At 45.8% G+C, this 15907-nt stretch overlaps 1 protein-coding gene across 13 annotated transcripts in view; it reads left to right on the forward strand.

Annotated features, from left to right (window-relative positions):
- The first annotated feature begins 7484 nt into the window (after nt 1-7484).
- AUTS2 (activator of transcription and developmental regulator AUTS2) overlaps nt 7485-15907 on the forward strand; it is a 1192438-nt gene continuing 1184015 nt past the window's right edge. For 9 of the 13 annotated variants that reach the window (XM_054559150.2, XM_054559155.2, XM_054559153.2 and 6 more), the window contains exon 1: nt 8261-9016. In XM_054559150.2, coding sequence (XP_054415125.1) covers nt 8708-9016 — 309 coding nt within the window. In that variant the 5' untranslated portion in view covers nt 8261-8707. Of the gene's footprint in view, nt 9017-15907 lie in introns of all 13 variants that reach the window. The other 4 variants (XM_054559157.2, XM_054559159.2, XM_054559156.2 and 1 more) reach the window with 2 other exon arrangements.

Raw genomic sequence — 15907 nt, forward strand, 5'->3', positions numbered from 1 at the left:
AGAAGAAGAGTGTTATTTTAGTGTTAGAACAGCTTAGAGGAGTGGGTAGCTCCTCTCTGTACATAGGTGGTCCAGTCCAGTGTTCAGCAGTTAGCAGAGAGGAGGCTCTGGAGAGGGTGGGCCTCCTCACTGCAGGCAAGTCATTCCAACGTCTCTGCAGGTCTCTGAAGCTCTCAGCAGAGAGAGTAGCTCCTTTTGGCTGGCAGGTGGTCTCGGCAGGTGGTATCTGTAGCTCTCAGTGGAGAGGGTACTCCTGTCTGCAACTGGTCACCCCATTGTCTCCAGCTATCAGCAGAGAGGGTACTTCTCTCTGCAGGTGGTCGTCCCATCCCGTTTTCTCCCTGTTCGTCCTCTAGCCATCCTCTACCCTGCCCTGGCTGAGCCCAGGGCTTTTATGGACCTCAGAGGGGAGGAAGTGCCTACCGATTGGCCCATGGGTGACCATGGGCGGCCATGGAACAGGCACCAGGAGTCCCCACTCCGGTTGGAGGGACTGGCAACCCTGCCCTAGCCTTCAAGCCCTCCCTGGCCTGAGGGTGGGGCCTTACTGGGGACCCTGCCCCATTCCGCCCAGAACTCTGTCTGCCTCCTGCTGCCATTCCTGGCCCCAAGTCTTGGCTCCAACCCTGCTCTGATCCGGGAGCAGAAAGAGGCCAGGCAGTGGAAGTAGATATCCCTAAGCTCGCAAGGAGGGAGATGTGCGGGGATCCTTTCTGGGGGGCCTGAGGGTGCAGGCTGCAGAGACACCCCGGTCCTGCGCGCCTGGTAAGGCGGCTGCAGCTGCTCCTAGGAGCTCCTGCCCCGCCAACTCAGAAGGGGCAAGGCTCCCGCTTGTCCCTTGCCCCTGCCTGCTTTTTCCTGGAGCCATAGGCCCAGGTCTGCAGCCACGGGTGCGGCGGCTGCAGCTGCACCCGGGAAGGCAGATCCTGCCCCTTCCCGCCTCCCCCCAAGAGCACAGGGAGGCTGGGATCCACAGCTGCAGTTTGGGTGGCTATAGCCCCGCCCAGGAGGGCGGGGCTCTTGCTTGCCAGGTACAGCAGGAGGCCTGGGTCTGCGCTGTGGTTTGGGTGGCTGCAGCCACATGGGGAGTTCCTGTCCCAACTCAAAAGGGACAGGGCTCCCACTTGCTCCATGGAGTGTGCAGCCCCAGTTGCACTTCCCTGCTGCAGCAGGCATGATGGCAGCAGCCACTGACATCAGTATTATACACAGGAGGGTTCAAGTATTTTGGAAATGTTTTATTTCTTACGCTACTGGGGAGTACATGATTGTTCATTATATTATTTTGAAATATTTAATAACACATTAAAATATTCATAAATTAAAGTGTCACATAAGCAGAGAAGAAGCTGTTAATTCTGAATGGAAGTAGTAACTAAAGTAAGCTTTCTAGATGAGTTGGTCTTAATAGTCAAATTGGTCTTGAGGGATGGGTGGAAATTCAGCAATTCTGGATGACAGGAAAGGAGATTGTAGGATGCTGGACCAGCATGAGCAAAGGTGTGGGGGTGTTCTGGGAAGGAGCTAGGATGCATACAAATATATTAATATATGCTGCAATAAATGAGGTTGATAAGATTACTGGGGCAAGACCACGAAAGGCCTTGAACACAGCAGAAATACAAAATAATTACTATACTAAGTTTTGTAAATAGGAGCATGCAATTAGGTCTGGGCTATAACTTATTATTTTTTTACATAATTCCAAAGAGTTGATAATTTCTTCAACCGGAATGTTATCTTATCTGAATCTGACCAGTTTAGATTTATACTGCTCTTCAAATAAACATAAAAATCACAATTCATCACAAGTCATCTACCAAATCTATTAGAAGAATTGATCGTCAGGCTCATGATCAGTAATAAATACTGAGATCTCTCACTGGTAGCTTTAAAGAGTCATTTAAAGTTTTTTCTTATGACTATTCATCAATTTTCCTACCTGGTCATGTCAAGTGAAACTTCAAATAAAAAACATTGCCTTGAGAAGGGATAGAAATAGTGGTTGGTTTTTTAAAGAAATCTAAAGCTTATTAAATTTGCCAGAATGGCCATTTTACATGAACATCATTTGGTCACCAGCAGGCATCTTTCATTGGCTTCATATGGTAGAGTCTAAAGAATATGGGTTGATCAATGTGTCATTCATCAGAGACACCTGCAGAGATGATGAAAGTTTATCGTACAATATTATGGAAGGAAACACAACATTTAGCAAATTGAACCACTCATCTCCTCCTCCCTTCTTTTTTAAACATTAAAACTGCAGTTTGAAAAACAACTTCCAATGTGAAAAAAAATTAAAACAGCAGGTGATAATTAGGGCAATGTTACAACAATGTTATTGCTGATGGGCTACCTGTCAGTTAACGCAAGTTATCACTTCACCCCAGGAATAGTTATTATTAAAAACAACTTATGGGGGTTAAAGAAAGGATGTTAAATGTGTTAGTCTCCTTATTTGCTCGCTTGGAAATGGCTTAGCGATAGCTCCATTAACCACCTCAGTTCTACCCCGGTCTCAGCAAGGAATGCACACAAAATAACTGAAAGTTATAAACGACAAAACGTAAACTTTAGCTGCCTTGAGTTAAAATCAATTTTCCTAATAAATTAAATTCAAATATTACAAACCAGTATGTAATATCAAGAATGATGTACTAATAATTACCATGTTGGCAGAGTGCAAAGTGCAAGACAGAGGGATATAAAAATTTAGCAATTTAGAAAGTCTGATACAAAAATAGCTTTTACTAGTGTGAGGCTCAGAGTTCAGTTAAATCACTGAGCTATAATAGTATATTCTCTGACTAGTCAAGGTTGAATGTTCAAGATGTAGTTTGAGTATTAATCATCGATTCAAATAACAGATAGCACAACTGAAGAGGCTCTCCTGAGTTAAGTAGTTTATTCCTGAACACAGATGTAAGTTTTTCCCTTTGTATTTTCCAGAACCACTTGACTGTTTTCCCTACTATACAAGCAACCCATTTTGGAATTATTTCTTTAGCTTTACTGTTTATCAACTATAATCTTTTCGGCAAAGAATTCACCTAAGCTTTTGCTGGTATGAATTATGAGTTCATTCATACTGGCCATTTCAAGTTTAAGCTTTAACTTTCATGCTACCCAGTAAGAAATCTGATAATATGCTATACTTCATCTTGGTTTACTATATGGTATTCCATCGTACAGCAAATGTACTGTAGGATTCCATTTATATGAAGTACAAAAACAGACAAAAGTCATTTATGCTATTAAAAGTCAGGATAGTGGTTACCCTTGATAGAGAGGTGATGACTAAGAGTGGGCACAAATTTGGCAAATAGTGTTGTATGAATAAACCACATCTTTTTTTTTTTTTTTTTTTTTTTACTTTAAGTTCTGGGATGCATGTGCAGAACGTGCAGGTTTGTTACATAGGTATACACGTGCCATGATGGTTTGCTGCACCTGTCAACCCGTCATCTAGGTTTTAAGCTGCGCAAGCATTAGGTATTTGTCCTAATGCTCTCCCTCCCCTTGCCCCCACCCCTCAACAGGCCCCAGTGTGTGATGTTCCTCTCCCTGTGTCCATGTGTTCTCATTGTTCAACTCCCACTTATGAGTGAGAACATGCGGTGTTTGATTTTCTGTTCCTGTGTTAGTTTGCTGAGAATGATGGCTTCCAGCTTCATCTGTGTCCCAAATAAACCACATCTTATTTATCTGTTTTACTATTCATAAGCATTAGGTAGTGTCATTAATAAAAAAAACAACAAAGTATTATATAGGTACTCATATGTACACAAGCAATACTCATATGCATTTATATATACACAGCATTTTAAAGCATAATTTCCATACACAGAGATGCATATATCAATAGTACAATAGTACAGCTCAATGAATTTTCACAAACTGAACACACCAGTACCCAGCTCAAGAAACAACACTACCAGTTCCCCAGAAGCCGATTGGTATTCTCTCCTAGTCATCAGCTCTCTCTCAAGGGTAACCACTATCCTGACTTTGAATAGCATCAATGACTTTTGTCTGTTTCTGTACTTCACATAAATGGAGTCCTGCAATTGTACATCTCCCTTTTTTCACTTAGCATATTTGTAAGGTTCATATATTTTACTGCATTTGGAAGCAGATTGTTCATTCTTAGTGTCGTAGAATGTACTCTGTTGTGTGAATATACCACCAATTATTTATCTATTTTACTGTGTATGACCATTTGGGTTGTTTCCTGGTTGAGGGTTATTTATGAATAGGGTTGCTCTGAGTGATTTAATAGTCTTTTGGCACACATGGGACAATGGTATATTCCTAAGCGTGGAACTGCTGGGCCATAGGGTTTTCATGTTTAACTTTAACAGATATTGCCAGTTTTCCAAAGTGGTTGTACTATATACCTAGCATTTGACTTCTTGAGGAATCATTCTAAGAAGGGCATTTCAGCATAACCATTAAGAGAATAGGTTTTGGAGTCACTCAGATCAAATTTAGCTTATGACTAAGGAGTGGAGGCACCTTGGACAATATGCTTAACTTTAAGCCTCAGTTTACTCAGCTGTAAAATAGGAAAAATAAAGGTAAAACCTTTCTCAAAATTTATGAGAATTAAATGAGATATTATTTTAACGCAGTTAGAACAGTGCCTGAAACGTAATAAATGCTTAGCTTATTATATGGCAGTTATCAATCGTTAGCAGTCAAAACACAGGCAAAATGGAGAATTCGAAACAAATATGGGCAATATAATCCAGAAACAATTTTAATTGTATGATGGAAGAAACCTATGAAACTCTGACCCAAAAGGCATTGCTAATTCCAGGGAGGATTATACTTGGATTCTGAACATTATCCTAAAATGCGTTTGCAAATTACCCTCACCAGAGGCAAGGTTCTTGGATGCAGCGTATTACCATCCATTTTTTTTTCCAGTTATTACTCTTTAAAGACAGGACTGCCAAGGGCTACTCTAGAAAGCCACTAATATAATACCTTTTATTATATTTCCCAATTTCACACCTTCCTCAACCCAATCCCCAAAGTTGTTGAAAAGTGACTGTAATTGCATCATTAGTTCCTAGCTTTCCTGGAATCTTATCTAAGACAACTTTCACATCCCCTAAACGCTAAAAATAAGCCCAGATTTTTGCTTTAAATTGCAAAGAACTTGCTTTATTTTGTAGGATGAGCTTGATAACCTCAGCGTGGATTTCAGCATCTGCCGGAAACAGCACTCTAGAAGTTAACACAGGTACGCTCCGTACTGAGGCACTGTTTTAGCTAACTGCTCCAGGGACAGCAGGCTCAGTCCTCTTAGGTAAGTAATTTTGGAAGGTGGCACTGTGTTCCTAATAAATTGAATCAGATCCCGTAGGTTAGTCACTATTCTTAAGAAATAAAGCACGAAATCAACTTGAAGTCAGCTGTTGAGAAGGCCGTGGATAGACCTGAAAAGGAACATTTTGAACATTAAATTGAACCTCTTTGACTTACAGATGAAAAAACTAGTCATTTAAAAGTCTTGCCTAAGGTCAAATGTTTTGTTTCCTGGACTGGCATAAAGCTCATCTGTCACAGTTGGGTGGATGTTCCTTTCTGTTCCTGGCAACTTGCCCCCCACCGTCCCCCCAACCCCATCTCCCCATCAGATTTCATAAAGATCCAGACCTGGGATTCAGAAATGGGGAAGCTGAAGGAGTGTGACCTAAAACAAGAGAAAGACAAACTATTAAATTGTTATTAGGAATTATAAGACGAGAGAGGCTTGCCTGCTAGAACGTCAAGCAGCAGTATCTTTTCTGTTTTGTACATCGCTGTATTCCCAGCACCTACAACTGTGCCTGCTAAGCCTGGTAAGGCCTAATAATTGTTAAATGAAAAACAATCAATCACTCAATCATAGATATGTCAGATTGTGAGAGAAAACACGTCCTTACTGTTTTCTCTACCACCCTCCTTCCAGTAATACTAATAAAACGTGCACATTTGTATTCTAAAGAGGTGAAATCATATACACAGCGCTCTAGCACGGTGCCTGGCCCATTTTGAGTAATTAATACATGCCAGTTTATTTTCCTTTTCTTCCTCCACAAGTATGGGCGACTAGGGAGGAAGGAGGGTTGGTGCGGTGTTGTTTATGTGCCTGGACAGAAAGTGAAGCGTATCCAAGAGGCTGCTGAGAGCAGGCTGTCGGTGTCTTTGTGATCCGTATAGATCAATTCCAGTGCCCTGAAAAACGCACAGCTATTTTACCCAGAGAGGCTGGTCGCTTTTGTTGATCGATTCTCGGCTGCAGTCAGCTCTTTAATACAACTTTTTATAAGCATCAGCCACATTGCGGCGGGAGGAGGGGCTGTGGTGGAAAAAGCAGGGAAGCCGCCCTCCACTCCCAAAAAGTAAAGGAAGCCCGCGGGGCAGGGACTGCGGTTTGCCGGTCTAACGGGTCCTCGAGCTGGGGCGGCGGTCCCGGCCCCTTCGGCCCCGCCCCTCGCCCGCGGCCGCCTCTGAGGTTCAAGTTCGGCCCCCGGCTGTTAGGCCTCGCGCTCCCGGATCTGAAGCCGCCCGTGCGTCCCAAGGTCCCCCGCTGGAAGACGAGGCGGGGATCCCAGGGGTTATCCAGGCGCGGGGTCACTCGGCCACGCACTGTGGTGCCACGTGGGGGAAAAGTTTCCAACTCTGCCAGTTGGTGCTCCCATTGCGCCCAGGCGGAGCAAAGGCCCGCGATTTGGCACCCGCTCCTCGTTCTGTCTCCTCCAGTCGCGCCCCCTCCCAGGGACGCCCCCCTTGTGCCCCTTCTCTGAATTCCCTTCTCCCCTCGCAGCGCAGGTCGCCAAGGGAAAACACCCTTGGGGGCTGGTGGGGTTTCCCGAGAAGGCGGCCTCGGGCCGGCCAGGGGTAGAGAGGATCCAGGGACAAGTGTCCCAAGGAGGATGTGGGGGGCGCGCGCGCGAAGTGGCCTGGGAGCAGGGGCCCGCACGCGTCCCCGCTGCGACAGGCGGGATCCTCCGGCGGCTTCCACGCCCTGACGCGCCAACTCCGCCCGGCCACGGCCGACCCCCACGCGGGCGGCCCCCTCCCCGCCCCCGCCCCCGCCCCCGCCCCCGCCCCTTCACAGCTCCCCACCGCCCCCAGTGCGCAGGCCCGGCCGCCCCAGCGCGCATGCCCTGGGCTCGCGAGCGCGGCCAGCCCCCAGCCTTTTGCTTTCTACACACTCTACAACTGGGGAGGGGGCGGGGGAGTAGGGAGCCCAGCCGTCCACGTGATCTCGCCGGCCGGGGCCGCGGGGGCGGGAGCGCGCGCCGAGAGAGGCGCGGGGAGGGCGGGGGCGCGGGAGCGCGCGCACTCGAGCGAGCGAGCGAGCGAAAGCACGAACGAGCGAGCGAGCGGGCGAGCGAGCGAGCGAGCGGGCGGGCGCGGGGCTGGGCTGAGGCGGGCGGCGGCGGCGGCGGCGGCGGTGGGCTGGCCGCGGAGGGGGAGGAGCGGGAGCTGCGCGAGGCAGGCTGGCGGGCGGAGGATGGGGCAGTGCCCGGGCTCCCGCTGCAGCCGCCCGGGGACACGCCGTGCACCCTCCGGCTTGGGGCTTTCTCGGCGGCGGCGGCGGCAGCAGCAGCAGCAGCAGCAGCAGCGTTAGCGGCGGCGGCGAGAGCAGCGTTCCCGGCTGCGCTTCTCCCTCAGGCGGGGCGGCGAGAGAAGCGGCGGCGGCGGCGGCACACCGGTGTCTCTCCCGCTGGAGATTTCTTTCTGCTTTCCTCATCGACTGACTGACTCACCCCCTCCCTTTTTTGAGGAAGGGTGACCTCTTCTCTGGGACTGGAAAAAATATTTTTGTGAGGAGGGGGGCGGGTGGCAGCGACAGGGTTTGCTTCTTCTCTTCTTTCATCTCCCTTTCCTCCCCCCTCGAAGACCGAAAAGCAAACCCCACAACTGCTCCAGCAGCATCCTCCTTCCCTTCCTCCGCCTCCCTTCTCCTCCGCCGCTCGCAGTTTCGCCCTCTCCTCCGCTAATGATTGCATTATTATGCTCCCCTCTCTGGGGGGTCTCGCCCCTCTTGGGTCGCTCCGGAGCCCCGGCCTCCCCTGGCTGCATTTCTTAAAAATTTGGGAGCCTGGGAGTGAGTTTTCTCCGAGGCGTGTGTGAGAGGCGGCGGGGGTGTTTTCCTGCGCGAGGGGCGGGTGAAGTTCATTGCCCCCACTTTTCCCGCGACCTTTTTCGGACCCGATTTTGGATCGGGTTGAGGGGGGCGCGGGCGTTTTCGGGGGGCGGGGGGCGCGGCGGAGAATGGCCGCGGGGAGGGCTCCCCGGAGCCTCCCAGTCTCTTGATCAAAGCATTCCGCTATTCTGATTTATTGCCTGCTTGGTGAGTTATTTTTTTTCCTCTAAAGGAGACCTGTGTGTTCAGCCATTACTTTGCTCCGCGCTGCTCCCAGGCATCTCCGACCCTTGGTGCTGTGGGGAGCCCCACACTTGGGCTCCTCGCCTCTCGCCCTCGCTCCCCGTCCCTCCTCCCCTCTCTCCGCCCCTTCTCCCTTTTCTTTCTCCTCTCTTTCTTCCCCTCTCTCCCTTCTTTCGGCCGCCGTCTCCCCCGCGCCCTCCTCGGGGCGGAGGGAAGCCGTGAAGGGGGAGGAAGGGCTCGGTGTCAATTTTTTTTTGTGTGGCCGCGGCCGTAGCCTGTGGCGGGCGAGCGGGGAGACCCCGGCGCAGCAGAGCCATGGATGGCCCGACGCGGGGCCATGGACTCCGCAAAAAGCGGCGGTCGCGGTCGCAGCGAGACCGGGAGAGGCGCTCCCGGGGCGGGCTGGGGGCCGGCGCGGCCGGCGGCGGCGGGGCTGGTCGGACCCGGGCGCTCTCACTCGCCTCGTCGTCGGGCTCCGACAAGGAAGACAATGGGAAGCCCCCGTCCTCCGCCCCGTCCCGGCCCAGACCCCCACGGAGGAAGCGGAGAGAGTCCACCTCGGCCGAAGAGGACATCATTGATGGATTTGCCATGACCAGCTTTGTCACTTTTGAAGCGCTGGAGGTAAGGGGGACCCCCCCTCCCCCCGGGTTCCCTTTATGCACGACCCCACTCGGCTGCGCCCGGCTCTTCTGCCTCCCCCGCCGCGCTCCGGGCTGTCTGTCTGTCTGTCTGTCTAGGCTGAGGTCTTATTGTTGGTGGGGGGAGCTGGGGGCGCGGGCAGACAGGCAGCAGGAGGGAGTCGCAAAGCCGTGCCTGGTCTACTCGTTTCCTCGCTCGCCTTTCCCCTGCGCCCCCTCCTGCACCCCCTCCACAGCAGATGGGCAGAAAGAAAGGGGTTCGGGCATCACAACAATGCGCCCCCTCTCCACGGAGAGCTCTGCCCCCACTCATTCCTCCTCTCCCTCCCCAATCATGGCTTCTTGGCTGGTGGAAGTCTCTTTGCTGGGTTTGGGGCGCCTGTGGACGGTTCTGTGTGTGCTTTCTACAGAGTCATATGTTCGTGTGTGTGTGTGTGTGTGTGTGTGTGTGTGTGTGTCTGTGTAGTATATACCTTTCCCGGGTGTCCTCGGGACCGGAGACTGATGGGGTTTTGTGATTTCTTTGCGCCTCCCCCCATTACCCCCCCATATTCTTTTTTTTTTTTTTTTTTGGTGAAGCTGGGGAAGGGGGCGTTTTCTCCTGGTTGCGAGAAAGGAGGGAGGAGGGGAGAGAAGAGGGAAGGGTGGAATAGCTCTCTGTATTCTGTATGGGGTTCTGTTACAGAAAGGGTTAATTATAATATTATCTATACACATACGTAGGCACATATGTGTGTGTACATGAGCAATTTAGTTAAAGGACAGAAAAAGGTACACCAGGGAAGACTGGTGGGAGGGAAGAATAAAATCCTAGCTGCTATCTGAAGGGCTTGTCACCAATTGTCCCTCTCCCTTTCCTTTTTTGTGTTTTCTTTTTTTTTCTTTCTAAGTGATTGGCTTTGTGTGTGTCTATGTGTGTGTGTCTTTCTTTATTCCTTGGGCACCTGCAGCGTTGATTTTCAAATGCACATTTTCCTCCCGGCCAACTGGCTCCTAGGGTAGGGGGAAAGGGAAAAGGGAGGGAGGGGGAGACTGTCCAGGGTTAGGGGGAAACTGTCTTTGCCTGGACCTATCTTCTTTGGTGTGGTATTGGTCATTGGCCTCTATAAATTTAACCGCCTAATTTCCTCCCCGACCTCCCTGTCCCCACCCCCCACGCACCATGCACACACACACAGAAGGCTTTGAGATTCTGCAGAGTTGGTCCACGTTTCTTAAGTATAAAACCAAGACACGGTTTATAGTTGGCTTATAGTGTTTCATGCACCTGATGTGATGGTTTGAGGTTCCTGAAGGAAACTTTTCCCTTTCCATTTTTTTTTTTTTTTTTGCTGTTATTATGGTATTGTTTCAGATGCTCAGATGCAAGCTTTGTTAATGACAGCTTAAATCTCACATACAGTAACTGTACAGGTTTAGATTGCTGGTTCTGTTTATGTGTTTGGGTGTCAGGTTTAAATATTTTTTTCAAAGGAAGGCTTCCTATCAGTGTTGTCCTTTTCTGTTTGAACTGCTTTTGGTTGGGCTGCTGGTGGTGATGGTGGTGGATGGTGGCCAGTGGTTGGGAGTAAGGGAGGTATTGGTGGTGGTGGTGGTGATGGTGATGTTGGTGGTATTGGTGGTGGTCATAGATTTTGATGTTAGTGATTGAATCAGTTACTCTCTGGTTCTAGAATTGGTGCTTTATTGGCCAAAATTTTGAGTGTTGAGATTCACCACTTACTAGAATAATTCCAACTGTGGCTTTAAGTTTGCCAAGGTGGGTGGTTACCGTACAGTGTGACCTCTTTCTGTCTCTCTCTCTTGCTTTAAAATAGGAGTTGAAATGGCAGCATGTTCCTATTAGAACATGCTGCTTGGAATTTGGTTCATCATTGCTGTCTGTGGTTGGTTTTGGAAAGTACTTGTAAGAGCTAGTTACAAGTGGTTCAGCTTTCTGCATGGTTATCCTGAGCTCAGTAATCAAGAGGGGCCACTGGATTCCCACGAACATTTTTGGAGGACAAGTAGGGGTATATGTGTATATATATATGTATATACATATATATATCTCACTTCTGCAGTTCTTTTTGATGGTTTTATTTTTAACAAATAGGTATTTGACTGGGCTTGTGATATATATCTATTTATTTGGCTTTTGCGAGAAAATGCACTCATTTTAATTTATTTTGTGCCTAAAAAACTTGTAATTTTAAAAGAAGACCAAGTTCAAAATGTACAGTTAATACCATTCCTTTCTTTGCTCTGATTATTTTTTTCTGTTACTTTTCTAGATTCAAAATCCAAGTTATTTTGGTTAGCTGAATACTATGCCACCTTCATATCTAAATATCATATGTCTATCTATGTGTAGGTATAAAAGGTCTAACTTTTAAAAAAGTTTACTTAAAATTCTGTAGAAAAAATTCAACATACAGAAGTAGACAGAACACCCAACATCCAGGTTTGAGAACTATCAACTCATATCTCATCTTGTATTTTCTATATTTCATCTATTTCCTCTCCCACATATGATCTCATCCATATTTCTCATACAGAAATACTTCTGTATGAATCCCTAAACTATAATGACTCCAAAAATCCTCAGACCCAACCAAAACCCCCACAGCAGTATTATCACACTTAAATGAATGTATAACAGTTCACTAATATCAAATATCCTGTCAGAAAACCCCCACAGCAGTATTATCACACTTAAATGAATGTATAACAGTTCACTAATATCAAATATCCTGTCAGTGTTTACATTTTAAGAGGCCCAACTTTTGTAGGGAAGCCTTAAATCCATTTGTCAGATTAATAACACACAATGGGAAATAGAAATCATCGTATATGTCTGGTTCTTTGGCAAAAGGTAGTTTTGTTGGCTGCGTGCTATCACATTGTGTCCATGCTGGATGGTCAGAACATACGTGTGTAGTGATTGTTAAATTAAAACTTCTGGTGGTCCACTCTATTCAGTCTGGAAGATTTATTGAACTATCACCAAGAAATGTGAGGGCTTATTGGGAACAGGCAACTAAACTATGAGCTTGGACAAAAATGTGTGTTGGGGGAGTGTTTGTAAAAGTTAAGAATTATTATAGATGGTAAGAGTTATCCTAAATACGTAGTATGTTTTCGGGCCTTGTGTTTAGAAATGAATCAGTTGTCACCACATGTCATTAAGGCTGCTGCTGGTATGATATTGTGAAAAGAAACCAGAAATATTGGCTTGCACAGCTAGGTTTATAGCTTGTGCCAGTTCAGAGCAATAACTGGCAAACAGTGGAGTAGCATACTTTGTGTGTTAATGGACACATTATTTGACTCCATGATTTTGTTCTGAGTAGCAGATTTTGGACTTCTCTTTTAAAAAAGAGGCTCCTAACTCATTATGAAATGTGCTAATATAAGTAGTTCCAGTTCAACTGATTTTACTGTTACTGGAGTAAAAGTGATAACTTGCCTAATGAGAACCTGCATTTTTATCTTGATTATTTTTTGCTGTTGTTGGATTCTTTTTTGAGATGATGAAAGCTTTAGGGGTAGTTTGACAAGTCTCACATTTTATAGGCAGTGAAACTGGCTGAGATAGTTTCATATTCACAGGGACACTTGTCTTGAGTAATTGTGCCCTGAAGTTCAAGTGTATGATTATGAAGAGCCTCATGATAGAAGATAAGAGGGTAGGCGAGGAGGCTAAAGTTGAACGTGGCGTTCTTTTCATTATGTAGTTGAGAAGCAGAATTAACATTGGTATATAGTATATTGTTTGTTTGGATATTCTTCAAGTGACAGGATGAGAGCAAAAATCCCCGGATAAGATGTCTAGTTTTCTTAAAAAGTGGCTTTTAGCAAACAAAGTATAAATGGGAATGTTGGGGTCTTACTACCATCAGTGTGTCCTGATGTGTCAGATAGTGTTGGCTTTCTGCTATTTGGGTTTCTTTTCTGTGTTGTCTCTATTAGGAAGCCACGTGAGTACCATGGCTGAAAACTTGACTTTGCAAATCCATTATTTTTCCCTTCATTCCTCTTTCGTGCACTGGGTTCTTAGGGCAGCCTCCTTTTTGTACAGCTGACCAAGGGAAGCTAAGATGAAATTTGTGGAATTAGCAGAAAAGAGGCCAATTGGAGCTTTATAGGCTTATGAAAGTAAAGGAAGACTCATTTCTAGTGGTTGGAGCATCAAACCAAGACTTTGATGCGGTCTTCACTTCCTGGCTCTGTTTCAGGGCTTACCCCACACATCAGTAGCATAAGTGGGCTGTACAGAATTTGGTGTTTTTATAACATGCCATGTTAATAGGCTCTAAATTTATTATGGTCAAATCACTTTAGTTGTTTAAAAAACAACATTAGTTACATGCCTTCTATCAGTCAGCAGATATTTATGGAGTGCTTAATATGTGCAAGGCACTAAGAATATAGAGAAACCAAACATAAATCTAGCGTTTTGAGAAAGTATGTAGTTTAGTTGACAAATTAAAGCCAGCACCTATGAAATAATTTTGAAACAGGTACTTGAATGCCTGTTATCAACTAAGCGCCATAGGCTTTTGGAGACAGGCTAGTGAGATAGGCTGAAGTGTTCAAGAAGGCTTCATGGGTGGGGGATGGGACCTAGAAGGGTGAAGTGATTTGGATATATGGGGAAGGAGTTGGGGCTAGGGAGAGCATTCTAAAGGAATAATGAAGGCACAGGAATAAGATGCTACGTGGTTAGGACTTGGGGGCAAGGAAAGGCTGGTGGAAATGAGTACAAAGGTGGTAAGTAAAGAGTGCTTGTTAGTGGGGCAGGAGACCTGTGGAGACCCACATTCCAGGCTTGGCCTGCCTAACTAGTGTGGCCTTTGAAAGTGAACTTTCTAAAAGCATCATTTCCTTTATCCATTAGTGGAGAGGTTTAAACTAGTTTAGAGTCAAGCTTCTCAAGCTGGAAGGGAACATAGCTTTATAGGATGTTCATAAATTGTTTTTTAGTCTGAAACAGAGTGATCTACCACCAAATAGTTTCTGAAACTTGATGGGCTAGACAAAATTAAATGGATGCCATGTTCTGTCAGAATTAAAAGTCTATTGTGTGAATGTGAATTTTCAATATCAGAGAAGGCAATGTGTTGTGCCTAATTTCCTAAATCTATTTTGACCACGGAGCACTTTTATTCTCTGCATTGTAATCTATAATCCAGTATGGGAAATACTAGAAAGGATCCAAAAAAGTCTCTCCTGATCTTGGAATTTGGTGATCTCTGAGTCTGGGGTGAGTGGGCTGATGGTAGACGACTTGGAAAACCAGGCACAGAAGCTCGTAGTCGGTGCGTGGGAGCTGCTTCTTAAGCAGGAGTGGCAAGGGTAGTGAAAGTGAGGAAGATGTAAACAGTGAGGGAGACTAGTCCATGTCTTTTCCTGCTCCCCTTGCCTGCCTGACATCTGCCTTTTTACTGATTGCTACCAACCCCACCAGGAGGTGAATATTGGTGAGTGGTTCTCATTAATAGCTCTTTCAGTGTGATGATACTAGCCCAATTCTGATGCCACCAAGCTGCCCTTCAGCCAATGTTTTATCCTCTTTGTCCCTTACAGTTTCATGTATTGCTGCTCTTTGGCAACCTGTAAAAAAAGGTTGGATGAGAAAGGAGGTTGACATTGATGTTAAAACAACGATTTCAAATTATCTGCCTTTGGCTTGCTGTATATGAAGTGGTAGTTCAAAAAAGGGTCAGAACCTCTCTTTTGCTGTTACATAGCCAGGAAAAGCTGTGGAACTGTGTTTTTGTTACATTTTTCACTTTCTTTTTTGGAAAATTTGGCCATGGGACTGTAAAATAAATGGGTCAGTTCCAGCATTTGACTTCTGAAAGTGTGCATAGCTTTAGGATCTGAGAAGGGATGAGAGAATTTGGAGGAAAGGAAGGATATGAATAGTGTGTGTGGTTATGAATTCAAGTATTTTACTGTACTTACTGAGTTTCATTATTTTACTTTATAAGGCAGAGCATCACTTGAGGAGTATTTATGTGAGATGTGGTTGAACGTTGTGATATGATGATTCCATGCAGCTTGTGTTAATTGTGGAGATTAAGTACTTGCACTTTTTTTTTGGAATTAGAATATAAATGAATCCGTGAATTTAAAAAATGAATTGTGAGGTTAGGAATTGAGCCTTTGATCCTCTCTGAGAGTAGTGTTCTGTAGTTCTCACTGTTGAAAAAGGGTTAAGAAAACAGAACAGTAAACATGATTCAAGGAGTGTTGAGGGTGATAGATTCTGAGACCCTTCTACACCACAGTTTTATATATTGTCAAAGATAAATGGTGATTATTTAGTTTTAAAGAATGTTAGGATTAGAAATGAGGTCCCCAGATGGACACAACGATAGTTGAGGCTAGCTATTAAGGAATAATTTAGGTCTTAAGAGCTATGAGATTTGGAAGCCTTTGGACGAGAAGGTCTGTGGCATTTCGGGGGTGTGTGTGTGTGTGTGCACGCGCACCTGTGTGCACACATAGGGTGAAGGATGGTGGGTTAGTGGCTTTACATTTTATTTTATTTTACCCCTATCCTGTATAGTAGTCATAATATACTAAATGCAGCCTGACTTTGTAAAAGTGCTTCATGCTGTTTTTTTTCTCCTCAAGAAGCAACTTTTTTTTTCTTTCAGAATTAGGATTAAACCCAATATGCTGCAGATGTAAGATAAAGAACCTAGTAATGAGATAGCAGCTATTAATTTTAGAAAGTTTTGAAAAATTCAGGTAGATTTGAAAACTCAGATCAATGAAGTTTAGAAGAGCAATATGATAATGAATTTGGTAAAACTTGAGACAGGAGAGGATCAAAAATAATTAGTGAGCTGGGGCAGAACTGTTTTCTCTTGTATAATCAGAA

This window comes from Pongo abelii, chromosome 6 (assembly GCF_028885655.2).
Source record: "Pongo abelii isolate AG06213 chromosome 6, NHGRI_mPonAbe1-v2.0_pri, whole genome shotgun sequence".
Classification (NCBI taxonomy): domain Eukaryota; kingdom Metazoa; phylum Chordata; class Mammalia; order Primates; family Hominidae; genus Pongo; species Pongo abelii.